Source organism: Centroberyx affinis, unplaced genomic scaffold, assembly GCF_046629955.1.
Source record: "Centroberyx affinis isolate AG114_WGS23_722 - 3 ecotype Tasmania unplaced genomic scaffold, CSIRO-AGI_Caff_v1 ptg000932l_1, whole genome shotgun sequence".
In the NCBI taxonomy this organism is placed as follows: domain Eukaryota; kingdom Metazoa; phylum Chordata; class Actinopteri; order Beryciformes; family Berycidae; genus Centroberyx; species Centroberyx affinis.
In genome coordinates, this window is record NW_027279509.1 from 148,472 (window position 1) to 162,305 (window position 13,834).

General features: G+C 41.8%; 1 protein-coding gene across 3 annotated transcripts in view; it reads left to right on the forward strand.

Annotated features, from left to right (window-relative positions):
- The window catches only part of ptprub (protein tyrosine phosphatase receptor type Ub), a 143,507-nt gene that overhangs the window by 65,083 nt on the left and 64,590 nt on the right, over positions 1–13,834 (forward strand). For all 3 annotated transcript variants that reach the window (XM_071521812.1, XM_071521811.1, XM_071521813.1), the window contains exon 3: positions 9,849–10,120. In XM_071521812.1, the coding sequence (XP_071377913.1) occupies positions 9,849–10,120 (272 nt within the window). The remainder of the gene's footprint in view (positions 1–9,848; positions 10,121–13,834) is intronic.

The window sequence follows — 13,834 nt, forward strand, 5'->3', positions numbered from 1 at the left end:
TGGGGTGTGAAGAGGCAAGACACCAAGAATAGATCAAGACTAAGGCCAAGATAAGCTATAGCATCGCAGTATGGGAAGGTCTCATGAATCAGTGCATTGTGAATTATGATGTCATGATGGAAGGATGTGTGTTTTTCAAGTTATATGATATATAGATATATGCTAATGTTTCAGTTAGTTAATTGAGAACGTATGTCGTTCATTTTGGTATGAACAACATCTGTTCTCAAACCCAACACTTATCCATCTTTTGCCGTTACTGGAGCACTTGGATAATCGTGCCATGGGGATAGAGCACGTCTTTCTGGAGCGTGCAGATATGTTTACAGAGAGTGAAGACTGGCTGATAAAGCGCTGTTGACCACCTGGGGACATTCTCCTGGATCTCTGCACCTTAGAGCCACAGCTGGGCAAGAAAACAAAAAGGTCCCAGCCTGTTTCTCCACAAGTTCAGGTTTTGTGTGCTCCGGGCTTCGTGGCCACTGGGGCATTCGAGAGGGAGACAGCTGACCGCTCTGTCATAACACAGTCATCCATCAGCCGCGTGCTCCCGAACGTGGTGGATGTCATCATAACGCTGGCACCAAAATACATCAAATACCTGTATACAGCAGCAGAACAGACGCAAAAAAGGGATTTCCATGCGATTGCTGGCCTGCCAAACGCCATAGGAGCAAACACACACACGCTTGCACATCAAAGCGCAGTTCATTTGTGACACCAGTCTCAACCTGCTAAATGCAGTTTCTCGGTGGCCTGGAGGGATCCGTGACTTGTTCCTCCTGCAGAACAGCAGTGTGGGCTTGACCAGGGTGCTGATGGTGATGCATGGAGATTAAATTATCCAGGGCCTCGTGGCTAACTAGTCTGTCTGTAGGTGATAGAGGTTATACCCTAACCACATGGCTGATGACACCTCTGACCAACCTCTGACCAACACTCGCATTCGTATAATCACTGCCATGTGCACACTCGTTCCGTCATAGAGCGCTGGAAGGATGCTGCATGTGCTTTTACACTGCAGATGGCGAGCTCCTTTACAGACCTGACAAGGTAGGAAATGGAAATCAGGTATGCGCTCTGCCATCTAGTCAGTGAACGTCAGTGAAGCAGTAGGCCTAATAGCACTGTGAAGAATGCATGTGTCCTCTTTATCCAAGTCATGTTTTGTTAAATCTGCGAGATGTGCTCAATTCCATCAACTATTGCAAGTGTGTAGGATAACCATGGCCTCTGTCCTGCACAGTATTGCTGTGAAAGGCGGTGTACCCCAAGCCCCACGACCTCCTCAGACCTGACAACAGACCTCCTGTTCAACTTTGTCAGCAGCTAATTGTTCATTTTTGAGGTGATGTTGTGAGTTTTAACAGTCCAGAATACATTAGACAAAAGGTAAATTCATAATTATTTTTTAATAATTATTGCATTTCTGGCAGTTAAAGCCAAACTGCTCTCTTTTAATGAGTGACTCATTTCATCAACCTGGTTAATGTCTGTTACACTTTGGGCTCCATCCCAAATATGTAACTGAAGTTTGGTTGCTCTATAGTTTTCGAAATGGGCTTGAACGTCTAATAAACAGAATTGTACATCTGACTGTCTGAGGGAGAAGGAGATACAGCTTGAATTAGGTCTGTATCCAACCCCCCCGACTGCTGACTGGACACCTGAGTCTGTCCTATGATCCCCCCAATCCTTTTTGTCCAAGTCAGACAACTCCATAGTGTCTTGCCCTCTGCCAGCTGCCAACAAGTCTACCGTGCAAGTTTCTGCTGTTACAGCATTGACAGCATCTGATTTTATTTTTTTTTTTGCCAAGCTTTTCTTTTGTCAATCCCTATCTCTCCACTACTAACACTTTTGAATATGATGTTCCTTTGAGTGTGACTCCCGAACAATAAAACCTCTATTTCAGAGCTCGAAAAGTTATTTTTCTTTGGCCCCTTTCTTGGCATTTTTAGGTGTCTCAGTGTCTCTATTTGCACATGAAACTGAAGTCAGCATGCTTTTTATGGAATTTTTAGGGCGTTTACGTATGCTAATGAACATCGACAGGCATGCCCATCCAATTCATGAACAATTGGCATTCATCATCTGATACACCTGTGGTACAAACAAAGGTGAGCCTATGTTTCCTAAATCCTTTGTTGGATTTTGTAGGCACTTTTTCTCAGGAATAAAGGTAAGAGGAATTTAAGAAAAAATTGAATGGAGCCTATTCCCTTTTTCCTCTCTACTCTCACAGAACTAGTGAGAACTGGAGCCTGTTTTTTTTTTTGAGATATAATGCATGAAGACAGATAGAGACATACAAAGAGTGTACATTTTCATTTCATTCCTCTTTTCCTCATGCGTCCACTCATCCTCCCCTCTCCTGGGCAAATCTGGCAGTTGATCCCGAGCTGCCTGGAGGACAATTCAAAAGGTCAATGCAAGCAGACTGTTGAGAAAAAGCACCTTTCCTCACCCCGCTCTCCTTGGAAAGAAGACAACAGCACTTGCTGACGTGGCCTTATCTTTCTCTAACGCTGGAAGGCACAGGCTACTTCTACAATACCACCACTTGTATTTCATTTATTTTCCGGTCCAAAACCAGTCCCCGGCTCGCTCTTCTCTCTCTCCTCTCCATTCCTATTTTGTGTGCACCAGGCTGTCCCCGGAGGCCTGGGTAATTGTCTACTGGCCCTCTACTTTAGGCGATAAAGACCTGGAGAGAGGCCAGTCCTAGCTCCTGCTTAGAATGAGACGATAGGATAAAGTTGAGAACAAAAATCGAGGACGAGGTGTTAGAGTGTAGACAGAGGAAAAGCACTGGAAAAAGGTTAAGAGTGCCCCGTGGCTCTATATAGCCTAATTCAATACTTTTCGTTCTGTCACCTTCTGCTCTGTTTTCCCATTATAAAAGAGGGCTTTGTAGAACAGAAAAGCGGTAAAGATGAGGGTGCAGGGTATATACAGCATGTATGTCTTAACATGTTTTCAAATGCTCCAGATCATATAGATAATGCCCTGATGAAAAATGTTAAATTGATGAAATGAATACAGTCGGATTATTAACCTTCAGAAATGAATGACGGTAGAGATGCCATTTGAAATTGATCTATTGCCAATGAAAAATATCACAGCCTTGAGGGGCAGATTGTTTCAAAGAACAGAAAAAGTCAATACCTACTGTATACTGCTTTGAATATTTCAAATTGGAAAAAGGTAGAAGAAAGAAGCACCTTGATGGATGAAAGCTGGTGATAATGAAAAACAATATGAATGAGAGAGATGAGAGCGAAAAAGAGAGACAGAGCGAGAGAGACTGACAGACAGAGAGAGATGGGGCTGAGAATGATAGAGTGAGAGAGGGGGGCAAAAATGAGATTAGGTTCCACACTTCAGGTGGTGTGTCAGCCTTGGGAATGGAAAACTTGTCAGTCCTCCTTGCCCTGATGCAAGGTTGGTAGACTGCTCTATCGATCTAGCTGCAATAGAGAAGGCTCCTATGCAGCCAACACTGATAATTTTACTTGTCTCTAACATCATCGCGTGTGTGGGGGTGTGTGTGGGGTTGTTTGCATGTGATCTGTGAATAACAACTTTTCAGTCTGAAATATTATATAATTGCACTATTATTTGAAGACATGTTTGGGGATTAGTGGGTTCACCCACATAGTATGTTGTACTGTATTCCTTACCAAGGCCCTTTCATGACCCCCTGGATTCCTCTGCTCTACTGTATAAGAAAAAGCATATGATCATGTGTAAGAATTCACTTTGCATGATGGAAAAAAAATGAAAATTGGACGCTTTTTGTAGTAGGAAATGATAAATAAATATTCTCTGAAAACTACAAATAAAGAGAAGATTGCATACAGTCTCTCGCAACATATGAACATGGAGCATGACATGGGCAACATCTGTAATGAGCCATTCCTTGGCAAGCACAGGTAAAGAATCACAACCGTACGCTTAAGAGCAAACAGTTGCACTACTATTCTCTTTGAGTATAATGAGCCTCACTGCTCCTATTATGAATGCTGCCATTGCCATCTTTTCGGAGCAGACGGGGTCAATTGTTGAGGATGTTGACTGTGCCATTAAGTCTGTGTGATGTCTTAGCATTATTCCATTAGGAAGGGAACTTGTCCATCCACTCACTGGTTTCCTTTTATCAAAGCCTCCATCAGTGTGTTTTAAATAACTCTAGGTTTGTGCTGAATTATCCATTAGGTCAAAGAAGCAGGAACACCAAGGGACATCAAAGAGCAACTTTATTTGGCACATTACTGTGTACAGTGGTGGGTATTAAACACATTAGTCTGTTGATGGCTGCAAGACATTTATATATGTGATTTGAATGATTGAAGTCTTCTACTGCAAGCTCTTCATGCTGGCAAACAAGGTCACTGTGTCATGTGGCAATTTCACATTTATGAGCTGGTTTACTAAGCGCGAGATCAAACATCAGGGAAATGACAAACAAGAGTTATGGGCCTTTCTAGCCAATGGCCAGTACTCTTTTTTCGGTTTAGTACTATATTTATTTATTTACTTATTTATTTATTTGTGCTGAAGGTTATTGCGGACAGACGCAAACAAACAGACAGTTGGGGGACGCAGGGCCCTCAGAGATAGAGTCTGAAATCCCACATGACCTTCTCAGAAGAGAGTACAGGGAAGGATGAAGACGCCTGGTGAAAAGACGAGCATCAAGGCCAATGTGTTGTGAGCTGGCTGAGGCTCAGACTAATAGTAATGGCACAGAAAGCAGCATCAAGGATGCTTCTTAAACCATAACACAGCCATTGCTCCCACTGTATTCAGACCTCTGGTCCCTCTAGTTTCTTGTGTGTTTGAGATTGCTTGGGCTCAAACCTTGATGTCAGAGAGCAACAAAGCTGTGGGGGATGGGTCATACAGAGAGAGCTTTGGAAGAGTTTATGTAGGAAGAGGACAAACAGAAAAAGGTTTGCTTTTGTCCTCTGCCCTGCTTACATCTTGCTGTTCCCCCTGCCTTGTTTTTGCCATCTCCAATGACACCATCTCTGCCTCTCTCTGCAGTTTTTTGTTTTTGTTTTTTTGGGATTCTCTTGAGTCCCTGGCTCTGACCCCACCGAAAATGCCTCACCTCTAATCTCAATACTGTACATCCCCCAACCCCAACCCTCCATTTATCGCTCTCCCTTCCACTCTGCTTCCATTGTGGCTTGCCACAGATAGCGTCACCTATAGCCTGTGACCAGGGTGTAGTCCAGCAGTGCTCCATTTGAATTATGATGTGCTGGATCAGTCCTAATCTTGTTATGGATGTTCCTGTGCCCTTGGGAGGGGCATCAATGGATGGATGGAACTTTATCAGATTTCACAGTGCTTTGAAGCATAATTCATGAAAGGTGCAGCATTGTGTAGGCTATGCTGTATGTGAGGTGTGCATGGTAGTGTTGTGATTGTAAGATACATGCTCTATCTAGGACGGCTTTATTTAAAAAGCACTTTTCATTTCCAGCCTTTATATTCTAATAAAAATGTAAACATGAAAGAGTGATAAGAAAGGGCTCATTGTACCAAAGGACTCTCATCTGTTTCACAAGGACAAGGTGATAGCAACACATCCATATACTTTATACGATATAAATAATGTCACAGCCCGCAGTCTTAAGATCACATCAGTACAGGGCTACTGCCTTTCTTAAGATTACTGAACTTCACTCATCTGCTGCTTTAAGAATTGTTGTTTTTAGTTTGTTTTTATTTCTTGTCTAACTGGGTGGAAAAGTAATTCAGCAGGTCAATCTGGAATAAGAACACAGAGGCCAAAAGTTTACTGCTTCAATAAAAGCGAGTGGGACAATGCTCTTTGTGTCTGAACATTTCTTGGAAGCAAGCTAATACCAGGCAAAACTGATAACTGATTTCTGAAGCCAAACTTTTCCTGAACTTGAAAAAGTAATATCCTGAAATTATGTTGAATATGTGCTTCAATAGCAGCAAAGCAGCCTTTGTCCCACACTTTCTGAGTTCATATTGATAAATGAGATTGCTGTTTGGATATGTAGAATATGCACCAAGGTTTTACTAAATGTTTAATAGTTATCAAAATTAAGAACATAAATGAATGTTTATGTCTAATAACAGGTAATCATTCACATAATATCTTGACATGTACAAAAGGGATTTGGGCATAAATGCAATTGAATGTAAATATCAAAGTTGAAATTGGAATATATTTGTACTCTCACAGCAGTACACAGTAATATCACACCAAATTATGTATTAAAAAGCACTGTCAGTCATTTATCAGCAGAGTTACAGTACTGTGTATGATTGATGAAACGTAATTTTGAAGACCTGATGTACACTGATGGAGCTGTTATGTAAGAGAGTAATTTAACTTTTTGCAAGTGTGACTGAGCTGGCAGTTGAAATGACTTCAGGTGGCTGAACAAAAAGACTTTGCCAGAACTCTCTGGCTTCGCAAACTTATGAAGTCTTAAGTGCTGACAACATATTTAAGGTTACAGTGAAAGTGTAAGTCATGGAGTTCATGATAATAAGGGCTGACAACTTCCAGGCGATGTGTTCTTTTCAGATAAGACCAAGGATTTTTATGATTTTTATTTCACTACTTTGTGTGGGCAAGCCAGTTAAGGTCACTCTGACCTCTTCTTTACTCCTCCATAATGAGTTGGTGGAAGATAACAAGTTGCTCAGCTCTCCAGCTTCTTCAGAATGGCCCAATCTTGAGGTAAATTGACTGGCCTCAAGGTTAAAATTAACTAGTCCATCACTTAAGCACTCTATTCCTGTGGTGTCAGACCACTTCACAGGTGGTCCTTTGACCCTTGCGAGGTCTTCACAGCTTCTTTACTTTTTTCTTATGCTCTTTTATGAGGAATCCATGTGCCTCCTGACACGTGAAGGGTCTCTTAACTGAAAGAATAGAAAAGTGATTAGATTGAATTTCTTCCTCTGTCATTCCTGTCCTTGCTCATGGCCCTGAGAACATGCTGTGCCTCCACTTTCCAGTCCTCTTGAAACAGAAGGGCATGGTAGACAAAGTTGAGCTGAGCACCATTGCTGAAAGATCGGCTCTTTTCCTTGCCCACCATCTCACAAAATACTGTATCTCACCGCTGTCAAAGAGGGCGCATGTTGAAATCAAGTGTATAGTAAGTCCTCCTCCTTCTATTAATGGGGTTTTTATCTTCTTGGTGTATCCCATCTAAAGCTGGTAGATGCACACCCTTTTGAAAACATTTGTTTAGTTATTCAAGCAATCAAACGTTGATGGCTTCACAAAGTCAAATGTTTGAAAATTTGCCAAATTACATTAAATAAGATTTTGCATAATGGGCTGTCTATTTTGAGGATTACTGCACAGGATGTGTCCAGGACTGCAATTTAATTTGTCAAAATGTTTAATTCATGGACATTTTCATTTTCATACATCATATGCACTCACATACCCTATTGAATATATGACTCCACCTATCTTCGATTTGAATCTTAATGGAGGTGAAAGGGCAACACAGTGAGCAGTTCATGTGTCCCCGCATTACATTATATTAGCTTGCAGAGTCAACAGAAACATATTAATAGCATGTATCCGATATAAAACAAAGAGCACACATCCAGGACGAAGCCAGCGAGGACAGCGTTACTGCAGCACTTCAGCCTTTGCTATTATTTTTATGAGTCCCTTGGGGGCCCCAGGGTGCAGGAGTGGAGAAGGGCTCTGAAAGATCTAATTAAGCAAAGCGAAATGAGAGTGCAGAGATCCCCACCCCAGAACAACACACAAATCAGGGGCTGTTGACAGTGGGCTGCAGGGCAGTGGGGCTTGGCAGCAAAGAACGCACTCAGGCCTCCAGAAAATGACCATCATGCCTCTGTGGTCCTCAGTTTAACTTTACAGTTGGGGATTAAGGGGTCCAAATGTCCTTTCTCATTATGTAGAACATCACCTCTAGAATTTAGGCATTTTGCCTTATTTTCACTTCAAGAGGTAATTAGTGTTTTCTTAGTAGTTGTGTGGTGTTGGTTAAGAAATGACTAAGAAATGAAGGCAAACGTTCTTTTCTATGTCTTAGGCACAAACAAAAAAAAGAGTTTCGTACTCAAAAAACATTAGTAGTTATGTGTTTTGTGGTGAATACAGTCCTTCATTAAGGTTACGTGGGAGATGTGAAAACATTAAAGTCGCAATGAAACCACATTTTGAGAGCATCTTGCTTCCTTAATGTGATGTATTTCCTGTTAAAACAGGATATTGGGGACATAACGTGGGGGGGGATCATTCAAAAGTGTGAACCAGTGGGATATCAGTTAGGGAGAGAAAGACAGTTTGGTTTGATGGCAAGGGTGAATGGGCGGGATTGTACAAAAATCTGTGATGGTTTTATTGGTTGTAATTGTCCTGGTACACGATGAAGTCGCCACCAAAGATTTTTTGTTTTCCAGGAAGTAAAAGTAATGAGATTTTGACATAAAAATACAAGAAAATAAAATTATTGTCATTTGTTTGGCATAAATTGTCAAATAGGTGTACAGTATGATAGTTGGCATAGTTTGTATGATAGTGGATCGTGTCCTTTTGTTCGGGTAATTTTCACAATTTAGAGGTACAGGCTGTGTTGTATGTAACAAATTCTTTCTCTGTCTGGCAAGTCAACATTCACATTCTATTTCATCTGAGTGGAGAATAAATGTCTCCAGGACACCTGGCGCCAAGGCTATGGCTGTCTGGTCTCTTGGGCTCATTTCTGACTGAGAACAGAAAGACCTTGGAGTACAAAGACAACAGGCTTGATTATGTGAGTACACAGGAAGGTCTCCCAGCATTGTTGTGCTAATCACGTTAGCGGGCACAGACTCAAGGCAGGACAGATGCTAGGCAAGGGGCAATGGGGTTATGTTATCCTGATTAGAAGAGGCTTTGGGGGTTTTGTGAATCTTGTCTCCTACCTCAGCATCACCTTGCAGAGGCAACTGCCACCAGCGCTCTCTCTCTGTCTCTCTCGATTTTTCTCTATCTCTCTCGCTCTTTCTCTATCTCTCTCCCCAGCATCCACATAAACTATTGCCTTGGTCAGCGCTGATTGGGTCTGTTTATTCCACTGTGGACATTGCTTTTCCTATTATCAACTGCCTACACACAGAGCACTGACTTGCCAGAGAATACTTTCATTTGTCTTCTTGTGGCATCACCCCCTAAAAATGGTTGAAAGAGAATGGATTCCTTTGTGAGTTTGTGTCGGTTCATATGGGCCTGCTTCCCACAAATCCCTTAACAGCTTGGATATGAAACTTCACCACCACCAGTTATCTATAACTCTACTCACAGGCTGTAGCAGTTGAGTAATCTATGTTGATGGTTAGACATATTTATCGGAATTGATGTTGGTAATCCATACTCTTTCCTATAGTTCCCACTCAGTCTACCCAAAATGTGTTGAAATTGTCATCTGCATATGCTCCTTAAACACAAATTGTTTAAATTCTATTTTTTTTTGCTGTATCTTATTACTTTTTGCTGCTGCAACTGGGGAAGTTTCATCTTACCTAATCTCACAGTATATCCTTGACATTTTCAGTCATTCTATTGTAATTTAAGTAAAAATATTGACATTTCTATGGACTTCATAAGCAGACACTTTCAAGCATTTTTCACTCATCACTCTCTTGAGTTGTTCTATGTGGCTTACCTTAGCATACAGATGGAAATGGCAATATGGAAACATGAACAGTGACAGATAGAAAAACTGATAGCCTGTTGTGCTGCCCTATAAAGTTAGAAAGCTATGAATAACTGCTGCTTTGCAAGTGACCCTTGTGTGATATTCTTTCTCTGCTCCCTGCAGGATCCTATATGCTGGTGAACTCCTCCCAGCATGCCGTGGGGCATCGTGCTCAGCTCCTGCTCCAGACGCTGAGTGAGAACGACACGCACTGCGTCCAGTTCAGCTACTTCCTGTACAGTCGTGACGGCCACAGTCCAGGGGCCCTGCGGGCGTATGTGCGAGTCAACGGTGGCCCGCTCGGCAGCCCCGTGTGGAACTCATCGGGTTCACACGGCAAACAGTGGCACCAGGTCGAGCTGGCTGTCAGCACCTTCTGGCCTAATGAATACCAGGTACGAACTTTATCCTCCTCAGCTTTAGCTGGTATATTTCTTAACTTTCTACATGATGTGACTCTTTAACTCAGTGCACTATATCAGGCTTGTAGTGTATTGATTTTGATTTCATGAAATGTGTTAATAAAACCAAACCATAACTGAGAGCGGCTCTATAGACGGCCCTCTGAGACCGTGGGGGAGAATAGTCAGGAGCTATAAAGTAGCTTTCAGTTTTATGATGAAGATATGGAGACCCATTGACCAACATCCAGTATAGTTGATAAACATTATACAGTACAACTCGACCACAACTCATTTTAGCCTCAAGGTGAACTTGGTGTTAATTACTTGCGTTTGCAATTTAATTATCATTGATTCCCCTGTGAATGTAGGCTATGTTAATGCTCCAGGGCTTTAACTAGGTCTCATGTAGGCATGGCTGATAGAGATTTTACCCACTGGGACCTTTATGCATTCAGTGGACTCCCCAGCACCTTACACATTATGCCATTGCCTACTTAGACTAACGCTGATGGCATCTGCCATGGGTGCCTGAATATGTGCTGTTGGTATGTGTAAGGTGCAAGCAGGTGGGCACGAGGGATCTCCATCTATTAATCCAATTTCTTTTTTCTGCAAACTCTGCAGAGCTGTCAGAAAGCAATTAAGTTGAGTAGTGTGCGTTTTATCGAGAACTGTCAATCCCTTCGACTTAATTAACTTCCATTCGGCACTGCAAGATCTGACCTTCACTATGTAAATAATAGTCTTTCTTTGTACAAACAGGGGCCACATGTAGGGTGACACTGTTCAACCAACATGACAAGATCTGACAGTGAGGTATATCTCAGACAGACAGGGACTAACAGACGCACACGCACGCACACAAACGCCATACAGATTGTGTCGGCGTTACCCGAAGGAATAATGAGTTTGATACTGAGTGATGCACACAGAGCGTTGACGAGCTTGCTCTTTCTCTCAACTTTACACTTTACACTGTCTCAGTAGGTGTATATTGTGTATCAGTACACAAGAGGACTACTCATCAATGCCTAGGTCTTGTCAGTTGGGGCTTTTGTTCTTCATGCCATTTTTTCAGAGCGTATCATTCTGTTTACATTTCACATTTTAAACATTTAGCTGATGCTCTTATCCAGAATGTTTTCCAACAAGCAAGTCAGAAATGGTTCAGTGTCTTGCTAAAGAACACATGGCTGTTGATAGACGCACTGGCTGTTGCTGATGGTGTTGATCAGAGCTGTGATCTTTATGTTTTTAAACACTCTCTAACCACTATTCCGCCCTGGCACCGTATCAGGGCGGATAAGTCACGAATACAATAACAAAATGTATTGTATCGCCTTCTCTTTTTCTTTGTTTCTTTGCTCAAGTTTTATTGAGGTTGGCTGTGAACTTATTCGGTCTACTCTCCATGTCCTCCTTTTCTCTCCCCCAGTGGAGTTGCATACTTCCTGGTCTCACAGCCCTATAAGCAGCCCAGTAAACAGCGATGGCTCATAGGTGAGTCAGCATTGTGGTGTGGCTGCCAACAAGAGGGTTCAGTTAGAGAAGGATGTTATAATGGGCTTATGAGGAGGAGTGGATGACTCTGAAGACAGGACAAACAGTGCAGGAGAAGAAGATGAGAGGGAACACTTGAATTGGCATTGACAATGGAGCCTTTTAATAGAACTGCTTAAAGTGCTAATCGAAGAGCTTTCATCTTTTCTTGTGTAGGGGGAAAAACACAGGATTCAAATTTATTGGATTAAATTTGCTTCTATTAGTGGGGATTTGGTCACCAGGTACTGGCACTGTAAAAGAACATGTCCAGTTGCCTTTGGCTCAGAACTGAAGCAATGCTATTTCAGCTCCTCGTTCGATTCCTCTCTCATTTCACTTTGCACTATAAGTCCAGCTGACCCCATTCTAATGTTTTGCTTCTCACCATGAAATGCTAAGCAACCTGCCCCACCCCCCGAAGTCAGTGTCGATACCAAAGCTTACACGGCTAATCCCTCAGCAGCCATATAAAAACCCCATCACCGGTGAATGAAAGGAGGGCTCGCCTTGCAACACGTCACTGCTCCTCGTTACGCCACAAGAACAGAAGACGGGCGGACGGAGAGGCGTCGGGCCGGGTGTGTTCCAGGAGAGCAGCGTCTTAAACAATACTAGCCTCCTTCAGCGGTTACACCGGTAATGGTGCAGATGAAAACAGATAGATTAAACAAGAGAGAGAGAGAGAGAACAGTGATGGGAAAAGAGGATGGGAATCATGTGGAGTTTGAGCCTGGGGTGCTTCCGCTCTGTTCTCTTGGTATTCACCAGGGGCTTTTAGCTTTAAAGCACGTTAGCTGCTACTTGTGTGACTTTAAATATTAAAGAGTTTTGGTTATATTTGCGCTATAGCAAGCTTAATACAATCACTTTGGATTCGAAGTGATAGGCAGGCAGATTTACCCTGTCATTAGACTGGCAAAGTACTTTTTTGAAGCAGAGGTGGAGAACTCCTCATTGTTTCTGAGTAAAATAAAACCCAGGAGAATACACAGATCATTTTATAGACAGATTTCAAATGTTCAGGTCTTTTTGCCTTATTAGTTTTCAGGTCATATTAGAGCTCACAGTTCCTTGCCTACAGCACAGGGATACAGCGCATCCTTTTGCACTGTTTGGCTACAGAAGGGAGTGATTTCAATTACATCTACTCTCAAGGTTGCTGATTTCTTCCGGAGCCTTCAGTGCAGTGATAGAACTAGTCTACAGCACACACTGTCAATGTTTATGTCTAGAAAATGTCATTGTGGAATGTAATTAAAAAACAGTCTGAGCCATTCTCTGATAATCACCAAAACTAAGAGGATTAATATGCTGAAAACCAAAATCACCCCCATCTTGTTTGTTTTCCTGCCTGGTGATTTGTAAAATTACTTTCTTGATTACTCGTAATAAAAGTTCAATACTTTTCAAGATTATACACTACCAGTCAAAAGTTTGGGCACACCTGCTTTAATGTACAAAGTTTTTCATTATCTTAAAGACATTTTGATCTAAAGGCTTATGCTTAAATGCTTGAAATTAGATTTTTAGACAAATATAAATAATGAAGTTGATGCCTATGTATGAATTTCTTTCCAAATCCTTTGCCTTTCCATCAAGGCAAGGAGTGGCTACTTTAAAGAATCTAAAATATGAGATAGTTTTGATTTGTTTAACACTTTTTTGGTGTTCCACAATTCCATTTGTGTTATTTTATAGTTTTGATGTCTTTACTATTATTCTAAAATGTGGGAAATTGTAAAAATAAAGAAACATATGTGTCCAAACTTTTGACTGGTAGTGTATCATATGAGACTTTGTGCAGTGTATTTATCACAACATGTCCACATTGGCATTTATATTGATGTTGGGAACGATACAATACTGCGTCGGTTAGGTTGCCCTTTACATTAATGTCACAGTGGTGACAAGCACTACCTAACTTCCTCCTATCACAGTTTTTAAATTGGGATTTAAACTTGGATGGACGGTGGGGTGGTGCTGGAGGAAAATCGAAGGGAGTGAGATCACCTTGAGATCTCTCGATTGGAGATGTCTTGTGTGTCTGGTGTGCATCGCCATATTTCTCTCTCTCTTATTGGTAGAAGTGTTTGCGATAGCTGGGGAACCTTGTTATCAAATATTAAAGATGTTATCAGCCCCTCCAAGACTGCCAACTAGAGC